General features: G+C 43.0%; 2 protein-coding genes and 1 non-coding gene across 3 annotated transcripts in view; 2 read left to right on the forward strand and 1 right to left on the reverse strand.

The window, feature by feature from the left end:
* The window catches only part of LOC145416037 (cytochrome b5 reductase 4), a 46,816-nt gene extending 34,149 nt beyond the window's left edge, over positions 1 to 12,667 (forward strand). Inside the window, exons 7-12 of the mRNA XM_080285137.1 lie at positions 2,284 to 2,422; positions 4,136 to 4,236; positions 5,495 to 5,697; positions 6,740 to 6,836; positions 12,236 to 12,450; positions 12,514 to 12,667. Of these exons, the coding sequence (XP_080141263.1) occupies positions 2,284 to 2,422; positions 4,136 to 4,236; positions 5,495 to 5,697; positions 6,740 to 6,836; positions 12,236 to 12,450; positions 12,514 to 12,667 (909 nt within the window). The remainder of the gene's footprint in view (positions 1 to 2,283; positions 2,423 to 4,135; positions 4,237 to 5,494; positions 5,698 to 6,739; positions 6,837 to 12,235; positions 12,451 to 12,513) is intronic.
* Positions 1 to 14,820, forward strand: part of MED11 (mediator complex subunit 11) — a 427,497-nt gene that overhangs the window by 77,068 nt on the left and 335,609 nt on the right. The window lies entirely within an intron of this gene.
* LOC145416177 (5S ribosomal RNA) lies at positions 10,852 to 10,970 on the reverse strand. Its single transcript, XR_013900221.1, has one exon. It is a non-coding gene; the product is annotated as a 5S ribosomal RNA (ribosomal RNA).

The raw sequence follows: 14,820 nt of genomic DNA on the forward strand, positions 1-14,820 counted from the left end.
GGTCTTAGTAGCAGTTTGAATTTCATAAAGTAACTCCCCCAAACAGAGGACATCATTTCCATCACATTCCTGCTGTAGTATAATATTTTATGCTTGTTAAAGTGGAATTTTTGAACTAGCAGGGTTATATTATCAAGCCTTGAGTAACTCCTTCATTGTTAGGATGCTATGATATACATTTATGTCTTTGTAAGCAGATGCCATAATCCCAGAGGGGGTGACCATGAACGGATTGCGTCCACATATCCCTCCCCTCCCCTGTTAGATTACCCTCCCTTCATCTCCCACTGGTCTCATTCATGTGCTTGTCCACCTCGTACTAAGTCCTCCTCTCCCCCTCTGTCCCTTCTTTTATGAGTGAACAGTCTCGTAGTCAATCTTTAACATTCCTTTCACTTCATATACTCAAACTATCATAGGTTACTCCTCTTAAGCTTCCAGAATGTCCACATCACTATCCCATGTGCCCAGACTTGTACATTTGTCTGCCTCTCTCTTTGCATAACTGTAAACATTCCCCTCAGATACTGATTTCCACTCATTCCATTCATGAGTTGTGTCTCTCCAAGAAAGTCTAAGTTTCACCACCTTATGTTAATCTGGAAATCATAATGCTGTCATGCAGTTGCTTCTGTACATCCAGGATCACCTCCCTGTTCCATGTCACCACTCTCATTGTATGTGCAACTCTTCTTTCCTTCTGTACTCTCTTGCACTTTATCCTTTAAACTCTCATCCTTTTTCACCACACTACCTACTGTAGATACTTGAAAGGCATTCAGCTCTCCTTCCCTGCTTAACACTTTCTTGCACTTTATTCTTTAAACTCCAGTCTTTGTTCATCACACCACCTACTTACTTGCAAGACACTCTTCTTCTCCATTTCCTGGTCATTCAGCCGTAACGCTCAATCAGTGTGCTCATTTGAGTAAAAAACATAGCTTCCGTCATTGCTACATTAACTTTTAAATTTTGTTTTGAACTCATGCTTCCAGACTCATTCACCAAGCCTTGCAAGTCGTACTCATTTTCACTTAACAGGAATAGTATCATCAGAAAACAACAGTACAACCAGCTTCCAAGCCCAGCTCCCTCTTGCTGGGGACATCCCAACATCCACTTCCCCATCATATTATTATTTAGCATAGGAAATAATGCCTTCCAGGGGTCAGTGACTGGTCCCTTCACCTCAGATGCTCAGACTTGGTAGCCTAGCCCTGCATCCCTGTACATCTGATAGAGCAACAAAGGATTGGGTGATGGATTGATGGTTGGAAACCTCTTCATACAAAAGTTCACTAGTTATGTTATTACTGTGTGTTGGTTGACCTCTGCTTATGGTGATTTATCCTGCAATAGATAGATAGATAGATAGATAGATTTGAGTCCTGCTGCCACAATACAATTTATTCAGCATATGACAGACATCTGGAAGTCCACAGGTTTAAAACAAACTCTGGTAACCTTTTTATTTTTCAGGATAGTACTCCCATTAGCTGAAGGAAATCATCTGACAGTAGCCATAATAGACCTTAAAAGATGTTATGGTAATGAACAGGTTAAGGTGTGTGTGTGTGTGTGTGTGTGTGTGTGTGTGTGTGTGTGTGTGTGTGTGTGTGTGTGTGTGTGTGTGTGTGCTTTTGTTGTCATCCTCTTCATGTATATCTGGCATTATGCAGCAATCCATTTTGTGTTTGTTAAAATTGCAGCATATGGTAGGATTACAGCATTTTTAGCCTAGCATGTGATAGGAGGCATTAGGAGAAACACACTGAGGTGGTTTGGCCATATGGAAAGGATGGAGAGTGCGAGACTGATGAGGAGAGTATGTGAGTGAGGTGGAGGGGGGGAGAGGGAGGGGGAGGCCAAGGATGAGGTGGAGGGATGGAGTGGAGAGGTATATGAGAGAGGGGGGTGTGGGCTGGGAGCAGGGCAATGAAATGGCAGGGAACAGGGTGACATGGAGGCGATTTGTTTGTGGCCACCCCTTACGGGATTAAGGCAGTCTGGCAGTAGATAGATAGAGATAGATGGTGTTAATTATTTTTTTTCTTATATATCGGTACTAAAATTGCAGTTCAGCTTTTTAATTACAATAAAGGGTGCACTTTAAGCACTTTAAGCACTCAAGTTACTCTGCATTCACACACAGTCCTCCAAATCCTTGTGCCTTTTGATTTTACACATCCTTTCTCACAATTTTTGAACTCTCAGGTATGAACTCACATTTCCACCCTTCATAACACATTCACCACCACTGGGTCTTCGTGTTTCCACCCACAGACTGAGTATGTGGAATGCCGATTGGTGAGGAAAGAAAATGTGACTCACGACTCAAGACTGTTTGTTGTGGAGGTGCCACCACCTTCACTGATGCCGGTGCCTGTGGGTTATCATGTCTACATCAAGATACCAGGAAGAGGTGAGCAGCATGTTGTACCTGTGGGGCTTCATGGAAGGCTTTTGTCTTGAGGCACTCCAAATATTACCCATGAGGAATTACATCTGAAGGGTGGTTGGGGTTTATTCTATCTATCTATCTATCTATCTATTGCCAGACGCCTCAATCCCGTTTGGGGTGGCCACAAACAAATCGCCTCCAAGTCACCCTGTCCCCCGCCATTTCACTGCCCTGCTCCCAACTCACACCCCCCTCTCTCATATACCTCTCCACCCCATCCCTCCATCTCATCCTCGGCCTCCCCCTCCCTCTTACATAATACCACTAAGGGCCAAATGACTGACCACTGTCATCTTAAATTCCTGACCTCAATAGCCAGGCCCTGTACTCCTGATGGGACAGTATAGGACTGGATGATGAACAATAGATAGATGCCGAAAAACTGATACCATATTTCTAGGAGGCTGGGGGAAATTTACTTGTGATCTGTGGTGACACAAAATAATGTGAGAGCATCTCTTTCTATCACTGATATTGGAAAGAGTAGTTAACCGCTTCCCGTCCGATCAGCGAAGTTAAGCAACGTTGGGTCTGGTTAGTACTTGGATGGGTGACCGCCTGGGAACACCAGATGCTGTTGGCATAACGTTCTCCCTACGTGTCAAGTGGGGTTGGTGGAGGATTAGTGCCCCTCCCTGTAAAACAATTAACTCTAAGCCCTTGGCCACCCCGTTTGGGATACATGGCGTCTGGCAATGAATGAATGAATGAATCTTGTAGTTACTCTTCTTCTGACCTCTCTGCTTGCATCCTTTCTCCATTACTAGGAGCATGGGTCACCCCTCTAGCTGTACAACTCTCATGCTTTTTCTGTCCAAATCTACTGAGAAATTAACCTGTACTGTCAGTGTTTCACGTAAGCAACTGATCAAGTCTGGAACTGTCTGTCTTTTCCTCAGCCTATGACCTCCAGTCTTTTTAAATACAGTGTGCTCAAGTAATGTATATGAGAATGACTGAATCATGAATTTTGCTCTCTTTTTGTTCACCTTTATTTGGAAGGGACAGGTTTTGCAGACTCATTTCTTTGGGTTCTAAAAAAAAAAAAAAAAAAAAAAAAAAACTCTAGGGATGCCTTCACACGATAGCACCATATAACCAAGTGGCGCTGCTGCTGTGCTGTTTAAACGTCTTTCAATTCTGTCCCTGTTCCCGAAAAGAGAATTGATGGGTTGCAAGAGAAGGGCAGTTTCAGCCTGCAGTCTGTTATGTTTATGTCCAGATGAGCTTGGAGCCACACCAACAACAGTTCTGGCTGTCGTGGTTGAGAATATATACTATTAATTATTTTGAGAAGATTAGGAGAAATACACTGAGGTGGTTTGGACATGTGGAGAGAATGGAGAATGAAAGACTGACTAAGAGGGTGTATGTAGGTGAGGTGGAGGGAGGGAGAGGGAGGGGTAGACCGTGGATGAGGTGGAGGGATGGAGTTGAGAGGTATATGAGGGAGGGAGGGATGAGTTGGTGGGAGGGTAGTCAAATGGTGGGTGACAGAGTGACTTGGAGGCGTTCTGTCTGCGGCCACCCTTTGCGGGATTAGGGCGTCGGGCTATAGATAGATAGATAGATAGAATTATTTTGAACATATGCTATTAATTATATTGCCCTTGAGTGCATATTTTGGACTTTGATCTTTTAGCCATGTCCCTGAGCTGAATGTGACTGTTGCAGAAGACGTAGTGAAGCCATACACTCCTGTGGCTCCAGCTCTCAAAGTGGTACCCAAAGAAAATGAGCAGGAGGAGGGTAGATATATACACCTGTACATTAAGGTGAGTAAGGAATGATACTGTAACATACTATGCTTGAGTTTTGAAGGTCAGGCCTTTGGGAAGATTTAGAAGAAGACCATTTTCACCTACAAGATCATCGGTAATTGTAGCTCCATAAATGCTGAGAATTGGGCCCAGGTTGATGTGGCATTTATTACTCCAAGTTAGCCCAAGAATAACCTCATGAAAATTTGGCACACTTTTTGCAGGAATGTGATACAAAAATGATGATCACTCAAGTGGATGGTAGTACTGTAATGGCAGAAGGAAGGATGTGCCCATACTCTGTGTGTTATAATCGCAGCGCATGACTCAGAGGTTGACATTTTTGTACCCTGGCAACCTACTATTCAAAAGTGCATCCGATTTCTTATCATATTAGACACGAATCATATTACTATGCACGAATATATTATACAAGAATATTATTACACATGAACATATTATACACGAATCACATGTGTCTCATATTATACACGAAATCAGATGCACTTTTGAATGGTAGGTTGCCAAAGCACGAAAATAACAACCTCAGAGTTGCATGCCGTGATTATAGAAGGTCCTGGAATCACTGCAATCATATGTAATGTCTGAAACAAATGAGTACTGAAGAGGTGCAGTGGTGTCAGAGCTACTGTGCTGCGTGTAGGGCTGAATTAAGAGGGAGGGCTAGATTTGCCAGGATAGATTTGGCATATGTTTGCAGTACTGTATATGGAGTAAGTAGAAGAGCTATATAATTTGGTTAATATGATATGTGCCAAGTAGGAGTGGATGAAGGATGTTTAGGGATCTATTACTTCTCTTGAGGGAGCTGTCTCTTTACACTAAGAAGAGGTTATATGCTGCGTGTGAGAGAAATAATGCTCTGAGTGAAAAAAAAAAAAAAATGCATGCCCGGTTGTCTGTTGTTGACCTATGTAGTCAGATTTTTTTTTTTTATATTGTCGACCAGAGTTGCGCATGGCAGTCAAGGGGTCAAAGGAATTTATACTTTGTCTCCACTGCTATCATCACTTACTCTATTTGTTTCCAGTTAAAGATCCCTAACCCCATTCAGCTCATTTGATGGCCCAATGTAGTCAGATTGAAGGGTTGATGTGACTGGTAACCAAAGAAGCTCATTCCTACTTCACAACTGAGGCTGGTCAAACTTCATGGAGCCATCACTTAGTATTTAGCATTCAAGTAGGAGTGGCCCAGTTCTGCCAGTGTAAGATAAACCAACAACAGTACTGTATCACTTGCATTTCACCAGATATACCCTGACGGAGCCCTAACACCTCTACTGGACGAGCTCGAGGTGGGTGGTGGGATGGAGGTGAGTATACCTGAGGGAACCTTTACCCGGGATAGGCTGACTGCTGCCACATCCACCGCCCACACCCTCGTACTCCTGGCGGCTGGTACTGGAATCACTCCCATGGTCAAACTACTACTTCTTGCACTAGCTAACTCTAAGTAAGTATGGAATGGCAACTTCTTCACGGCAATGATGTCTGGCTATCCCTAGATAATTTTATTTAGATCTGGAAAAACATTTTGAATTGAAGGGTTTAGATATAACCGTTGACTCCCTCCCCAAGAGAGGTCTTTCTATAATTGAATAAATTTGTGTGAAGTAGCAGGAATATACCAGTGAAACATATCATCTGTTTCAAGGCTTTAATTTTTTCATTCCAGTGATCTTAAATTGGTGTATTCTTGGCTTCATCTGATGGTTTCATTCAGCTTGGAAAATATCTCTTGTGTTGAAGGGGTTGATTTAGCTGATACATAAGCCCTCCAGGTCAGAAACTTTCTCTATAACTAAATTAGATACTGTGGAAATGACAGGATTAAATCAGAAAACATCATCAGACTAAAGGGGTTAGAGTAAATATTAGTGCCGTATTATACCCCGTGTGAGGCTGTTTGGAGCTGACTGACTGGTGATACAACCACCACTCGTACCCTCGTCCTACTGGTTGCTGGTACTGACATCACTCCCATGGTTAAGCTGCTGTGGTACTAATCTCTGTTGCTAATTCAAAGTTCTGAAAGTACAGTAAAGTGAGCCCTGATCTACATGCTTTTTTATTAATACATGGTTGTCTCAGATGTGACCATTGTTCCATACTGAATATTGAGCATAAGTTTTCCTTCTGCATGTCACCATCCTTCTTTTGGGGGATAGGGAAGTAATTCAAGGACATTTGTATAACCAGGCAGACAAGCCACTTAATAATATTAGTGCCACCACAGTAAGGTGCCCTCCTGTGGCACTGTGTTGCCAAAGCTGTTGCTGTTGTTGCTTAACCCTGTCTGTCTGTCTAAGCAGACCTGTTGACCACAGGTAAGCAACTGCTTTTGTGAGGCTGTCCTACAGGTATATAAACCATGTAAGGATTTGGCAAAGGAGTTGGATGAGGACTAACTACTGGGTCCCTAACTTATTATTACTGGTATCATTACTTTCATTATTATTATTATTATTATTATTATTATTATTATTTTGCTTCAGAAATGTACATCTAGTCCTGTTCAACAAGACTGAGGAAGATATACCTTGGAGGGATGAATTAAAAGCATTAGAGGAGCAGCACTCTAGTTTATTTAAGGTGAGTTGGCCATATACAATTCCTTCCACACGAATGAGTTTTCAAGCCAAGAATTTTTGGAGATATGGTACATACTTTTTTGAGAAGCCCTTTTTGAGTTATTTCTCTTTAGTGATATCTAGGAATTTCAGTTTAAAGTGCTTATGAAGACTTAATACAGTAAAACCTCGATATAACGGACTTCAATAGACGAAATTCGCTTTTATCAGACTCAAGGAACTACTGGACCAAATTCCTATATATCAGAAAAAGTCCGATAAAGCCAGAAGCAGTCCGGACTGCCTGACCACTTCAGGTATGTTCACCACAGTAAGGTACTAAAAGACATGTTTATCGGTGTACAGAACAGTATTATTATATATATTATGCCATTTGATTAATGTAGTGAAGTTGTAACAGTACAGTACCGCAATAGTAGTCAAAACAGTTTAAAACCATTCATGCAATCCGGACTAATGTCTGATACATCGGAAAAAGTCCCGGTTAGCAGGGGGGAGTCTGGATGTCGCTTTTATCGGAATTTTGCGTTTTTCAGACTGGCTTGGGCCCCAGTTAGTCTGTTATAGTGAGGTCTTGCTTATTCTGTCTATCTATCTATTGCCAGACGCCTCAATCCCGTTTGGGGTGGCCACAAACAAATCGCCTCCACGTCGCCCTGTCCCCTGCCATTTCACTGCCCTGCTCCCAACTCACACCCACCTCTCTCATATACCTCTCCACCCCATCCCTCCATCTCATCCTCGGCCTCCCCCTCCCTCTTACCCCCTCCACCTCACTCACATACACTCTCCTCGTCAGTCTCTCACTCTCCATCCTCTCCACATGGCCAAACCTCCTCAGTGTGTTTCTCCTAACGCTTCCTATCGCATCCACATCCACACCACAACGCTCCATCTCATCCTCGGCCGCCCCCTCCCTCTTACCCCCTCCACCTCACTCACATACACTCTCCTCATCAGTCTCTCACTCTCCATCCTCTCCACATGGCCAAACCACCTCAGTGTGTTTCTCCTAACGCTTCCTATCACATCCACATCCACACCACAATGCTCTATCTCATCCTCGGCCTCCCCCTCCCTCTTACCCCCTCCACCTCACTCACATACACTCTCCTCATCAGTCTCTCACTCTCCATCCTCTCCACATGGCCAAACCACCTCAGTGTGTTATTAATGATTAAATTTACTTGAAGCATTTGATACAGTAGTGGTATTTAAGTTTCTGCTTATGTCCACCATTGATTTGTGCTGCAGTTGTGTGACCTGGGATGTTAGTGAATTTTGACTTAAGAATAGTCTGAGTTGTGAACGTACTGTACTTGTAGAACAAAGTGTGTTTGCCTGTAAGAAAGCGCTTGTGCCTTTCTGAGTTACCCTGGATGTTCACACCTCTCAACCTCTTTTTTTCTTTTTTAATGCGAGGAAGAAGGAACCAAAGGCCGCGAGCCCGCAATTATTGTTCCTTCCAAGAGAAAAACAAAATACAAGTGAGCCAAATTCAAGATCCAATCATTTTGAGATGCCTGGACACACTGCGTTTGAAAGACTGGAGATCATAGGAAGCAGGAAATACAGACCCAATTGTCATCCTCCATCCTTTCAATGTGCTCAAACCATGAACAGCAATGGGGACAGTGACAGTGATGATGATGATGATGATGATGATGATGATGATGATGATGATGATTGATGATGATGATTGATGATGATGATGATGATGCAACTCCACAGGTGACCCACGTACTGTCCCAAGCCGGGTCGGGATGGACTGGTGAGCAGGGAAGGATAAGGGCAGACCTGGTGGACAGATTATTATCTAAACCCATTACCGAACAGCCAACATTCATCTGTGTGTGTGGCCCGACGCCCTTCACGAAACTGGCAATAAGGTGGGCTAGATTTCGTTGCTGTGTCATCAGTATTATTATTATTATTATTATTATTATTTCACTCATCTTAAATGTCGGGAACAACTGCCTAGCCCCGGGCTCCTACACTCCTCATGGGGTAGTGTAGGATTGGATGATGGATGGATGATGAATTATTATTATTATTATTGTTATTGTTATTATTATTATTATTATTATTATTATTGTTTTTGTCATTCACTGGTCGTGGTCTTGATACCTTCTCAACTTCGGTACATTCGCATTCATTTTTTTTTTTTTTTTAATCTTCCTCAGCTCATTTCATCAGGTGGGAAGAAAGATTATGGTGATGATGACCAGTTTAAATTTTAATTAATGAAATGGTGGTTCACTGATACTTTGTGGGAGGGCAGCTTTACTCTGTGTTCCTGTGCATCCTCTTGGGGGCTTTCAGTTCTCTATTTCCCCTGTACTGTGCCGTGTGGAAGGACCCTGCCCCAACCCTGGCAAGGTACTGTCTGCCCCAGGAAGATGGCTGCTTGCTTGAGGTCAGTAGGTTTGTTCAGCCAAGCAGAGTATCTATTTATCAATCTACAGCCTGATGCCCTAATCCCGCAAAGGGTGGCCACAGACAGACTGGGGTAAAGTAATGGCAACAAAATTGATATGGTGCAGGCCAGTCTGTACCAGGTATAAGAGTGCATCAGATCACTTAGTTTTCCTGAATACAACGGCGGTTATGAGATAATCTCCATCCTAGCTGGTGGAGTTTTCAGACTTACTGATTTCCTTGTAGCAGAATATAATTTTACATAGAGTTAGATGTGATGGTTGTTGGATTATTGAATACTTGCAGTAAAGTTATTCTTTTTAGATGCTGCTGATGTGTTCCAAACTGTCACAACGTTTTTCATTTTGCTGGTCTTGTAAGTTTTGGGAAGATTAGGAGAAATACACTGAGGTGGTTTGGACATATGGAGAGAATGGAGAATGAAAGACTGACTAAGAGGGTGTATGTAGGTGAGGTGGAGAGAGGGAGAGGGAGGGGTAGACCGAGGATGAGGTGGAGGGATGGAGTTGAGAGGTATATGAGGGAGGGGGGGGTGAGTTGGGGGGAGGGTAATCAAATGGTGGGTGACAGAGTGACTTGGAGACGTTTTGTCTGCGGCCACCCTTTGCGGGATTAGGGCGTCGGGCTATAGATAGATAGATAGATAGTAAGTTTTGGGACACTGGCAGATCAGCTTTGTAGACAGCAGCAGAACGTCAGTAGCCTGTGTATCTGTAACTTCTTTCTGTAGAATTAAAAGCAAAAAATATCTTCAGAAAGGAAGGATATATCAAGGACTTGCCGTAATTAGATTTAGCTCCTAATATAAGAGATGTTGGTGGCCGTGCGCTAACAGGTGACTCTTTCTCCTACAGCCTGGTGCAGGAGGCGGGTCACACCACGCTGGCCTGCCACGCCTTCCTCGCCTGAACCACTGGAGATTATACAGAGCATCCCATAACCCTGGAACCATAGGGTAAAAGAAGTAAAAGAATATCAGTAATGTACAATATAAGCCCATTGAGTATGATGATGCCATTTGTGTTTTATTTATGGTATTCTAGAGAGTTTTATTCAGCTTAGAGGCCACTGTTTGAATGGTAGGGCTAATAACAACCCTAATTAACCCCTCCGCTACTACAGATATTTCGTAAGCTGAATTAAAGTGGCCAGGCAGTAGCAGGAATAAAATACAGAAGATGTCATTATACTGACTGGGTGTAGTAGTAATGGTAGCAGCAGTAGTAGTAGTAGTAGTAGTAGCAGCAGTAACAGTAGTAGTTGCAACCTCAGCTTCATCTGAATGTGAAGTTGGTAGACAGCAGTTCGAAGTTGCCAGTCTTTTTCAGTTCACCATCCTTCTTTTGGGGGATAGGGGGGGGATTGAAGGAAGTTTGTATAACCAGCCAGCTCCACCACCCAGTCATATCAGTGTTACCACAGGAAAATGTCTCTCTCCCCAGGTGTAACATAAGTCATCATTCATTCATCCATTGCCAGACGCCATGTATCCCAAACGGGGTGGCCAAGGGCTTAGAGTTAATTGTTTTACAGGGAGGGGCACTAATCCTCCACCAACCCCACTTGACACGTAGGGATGCCAACAGCATCGGGTGTTCCCAGGCGGTCACCCATCCAAGTACTAACCAGACCCAACGTTGCTTAACTTCGCTGATCGGATGGGAAGCGGTGTACTCAACGTGGTATGGCCGTAACATAAGTGCAGTTACCTAACTATCTGCCGCGAATACATGCAATTTTCATCACACTGCCCTGTGGTTCCAGGCTTGTGGGATACTATGCACTATGAAGTTCAAGATTTTATAAAGTCATAGTATATGCCTAGTTGTATTTTCATACCAGATGTATTAGTGTCATTGCTGGTGTTTATGTCTGGTGTAAGTCTGAGTACTGTTCACATGTACTCCTTAAATCAGTTTTTTTTTAAATTTATCTGGGCTCCTACGCTCCTCATGGTGCAACGTAGGATTGGATGATGGATGGATGGATGGATGGATTTATTTATTTATTTATTTATTTATTTATTTATTTATCTTTTTACAGTACTTGCAAATTATTTTATTCAGTGTAGGAGAGACTTATTAGTGGAGAGGTTAATGGAAGCTTTATCAGACTTCTAGTTTGAAGAGTTTTCCCCTAACCTGAATGCAGTTGCCTAGAGGTAGCCAGAGTCATGTAATAAAATATATGTTCTGCCTGAAGTGGTTCAAGAGGAAGACAGTGCCTGGCTGTGAGGGGTCTTGATGAACACCACTGTTGCCTCACCAAAGGGGTTGATGATGGTATGGGTAGGGAAGGTTGTGTAGTAAAGACAAATAATCATAGAGAGTGTCTTGTGAAATGCCATATAGTTTTACAATTTCTTTCTTTACTGAAGCAGGCAAATAGTGTGAGCTTGGTTGGGCTTTTTGTGTGACTTTGAAGGAAGCTGTTGGTGAAGAACAGTATGTGCTGACAAGTACTGTGATGCTCACTTAATGGACCAAAAGTTATAACGTTCTACACTACATACCCCCAAACGTTCATTTTCAGCTGTTCATGGGTTTATATTTGCTGCTTTTCATCAGAGACATAGATTTAAGTGAAGGAGAATTCATATGTTGTGTTTTTTCATGCTCCTTAGCAGGAATCTCCATGTTTGCTTTCATTGCTCACATTTTTTTTTAATGGTGTCGTCTTAATTTTGTACCATACTGGATGCACAGTATTGATACATGTTCTGACATCTGTTTATGATGTTATAGGGAAGGGAAAGAGTTTTCAAATTGTTATGCCATACATGGTCTGTTCAGAAAGTATCCAATCCCAGGCTCAAAAAGAAAAAAAAATAAATTGCTGACTTGTTGAGCTAGGACACTAATTGCCTTTAAAGTTGGCCTCTTCTGACTTGACACACGTAGCCCAGCGTTCTTTTCAATGCGTGAAACAGTGTTCAAAGTTGGTTTTCGGTATCTCCTGCAGATGCTTTGTCACATTCGTCATGATCTGTTTCCCTGGATGAACATTGCACAAGACATGTTGCAATGTGCAAATTGCGATTCAGACATTTTGAGGACTGTTATCACTGGAGATGAGACTTGGGTGTACGGGTACCACCCACAAACCGAAGCACAGTCGTCCCAGTGGAAGCATGCAGGGTCTCCTCGGCCGAAAAAGCATGACAAGTCCACAGCAAGGTGAAAAAATGCACTCACATGTTGGCAGTTTTTCTTCAACTACCGTGGTGTTGTGGATCACAGATATGCATCAGAAGGTCAGACTGTCAACAAATATTACTACGTCTTTGTGGCGCAGTTCGGCAGAGGAGACCAGACCTTTGAAATGCAACAAGTTAGAAGCTGCACCGTGACAATGCCCCTGCCCATTCTTCTCAGCTGGTTCAGGAATTTTTGACCAAACATAACACCCTGCAGGTCTGGCAGGCTCCCTATTCACCAGACATGGCTCTGTGTGACTTCTGGTTATTCTCCAAGCTGATAACTCTGCTGAAGGGTCCCCAATTTGAGGCAAGAGAAGAGATCATGATGAATGTGATGAAGCACCTGCAGATCGGAAAATCAACCTTGAAAAATGTTTTATGCAGTGGGAAGAATGCTGGGCTATGTGTGTCAAGTCAGAAGGGGCTTACTTTGAGAGGGATTAGTGTCCTAGCTCAACAGGATTTATTTTTTTTTTTAATTCTAAGGTAAGATACTTTCTGAACAGACTGCATATATATTGTATACAGTGCAATGACTGTCAATGGCTTTGATATGGTTATCAATAAAATGTGGAGTATTCAGGGTGTCCCGGGAGTAAAGTCAAAAACTTTGGGAATTGATAGATGAGGGAATTCTAAGCAAAAAATGTTATATGAACATCTGTCCAAATCTCAGCCATTACGGAGCTACAGTTACTGATGACCTTATGGGCGAAAATGGTCTCCTTCATAATTTGCCCTTGAGGTTATCAGTAACTGTAGCTCCGTAATGGTTGAGATTTGGACACGTGTTCATATAACATTTTTTCCTTAGAATTCCTTCCTCTATCATTTCCCAAAGTTATTGACTTAACTCCCAGGACACCCTGTATATAAAATGAGTAGGAGTATTTGCAGCTTTAGGTACTCAGGGGATTTCCAGACTGTAATCTTATTTAGTACAACACAGCATACCCAGTTGAACTCTGGTAATATACTGTATATCATACTGTCATGTGCAGTAGAGCATAACAGTTACTGCATACTCTTAACTTGGCCTAAAATTGCATATCCCCTCCATGAATGCTGGGTTAAAACAGTAAAATGACAGGAATACAGCATAACATCTCTATACCAGACCAGCTGGAGGGAAGCCTGATCCAATAAAGCCGATCTGTCTATCTATCTATTGCCAGACGCCTCAATCCCATTTGGGATGGCCACAAACAAATCGCCTCCAAGTCGCCCTGTCCCCCGCCAAATCTGGTGATCCCCCTGAAGTGGGATTTCAAGCACATAATGGAAAATAGATAAGCAAAATAGCATATTCTAGTGCTAAAAATGAAAACTATAATTATTTTACACTAGCTTTGCCCATAATTTCACACCATTGTCCTCCCCAGCCTAGCCTATGTTTCGTTTTGTTTCGTTTCGTTTTTAAAGGCTCCAACATGCTTGCCTGTGTCGGCCTTGGTCACCTAATGGCGGCTCTCCACGCTGCACGATCCATTGCAGCCTCCCTGTTCAGTCCCTTAACCCTGAGGTCACACTTAATGACCTCGTCCCATGTCTTTCTCGGTCTACCCCTCATAACCCCACCCCCAATAGTAACACTTCTCACCTTCCTCACCCACTTATCATCCCCCATCCTCTCCACATGTCCAAATCATCTCAGTCTACCTCTCCTCGTCACAGTACCAATACACTCCAGTCCCATCCTACCTCTCAACTCTTCCATCGTAAACCTAGTCCCCCAGACCTCACACTTAGGGACGCACTGCACGTTCACTTTATCACTGTCATTTCTGTATGTTTGAGTCTGCGAATGTCCTCTTCCTTTACTGCCCAGGTCTCACTACCACGCAGCATTACTCTCCTAACACGTGCCTCATACAAAGACCTCTTAGCATGGAGGGAGAGCCCTCTTAATGTCAGGAGAGATGGTAAATATATTTTGTGGGGTTGGCTCAGTTTGCTGTTATGAGGAGTACAGACATTTTGGCCAGTTCATGAAATTAGTAGTCACTCATGCAGTTGATCCTTCTCGCTATAGCCAGATGCCATAATCCCGGAAGTAAATGTCTCGGTGAAAAAACATGAAAATGATATGGGAAGGAAAACTTGAAGCAGGCTAAGCACTGATAATTCTGATTAAGTCATCCCTGCAACACACCAGAATTCTCCAGCTAGTGAGAAGACATGTGGTATACATATATGAACCACTATGTACAGTAAACCCTTCTATCTATCTATCTATTGCCAGACGCCTCAATCCCGTCTGGGGTGGCCACAAACAAATCGCCTCCAAGTCGCCCTGTCCCCCGCCATTTCATTGCCCTGCTCCCAACTCACACGCCCCTCTCTCATA

The sequence above is a fragment of the Coenobita brevimanus genome, chromosome 104, assembly GCF_032717465.1.
Source record: "Coenobita brevimanus isolate Jiangsu-jjx chromosome 104, ASM3271746v2, whole genome shotgun sequence".
In the NCBI taxonomy this organism is placed as follows: Eukaryota; Metazoa; Arthropoda; class Malacostraca; order Decapoda; family Coenobitidae; genus Coenobita; species Coenobita brevimanus.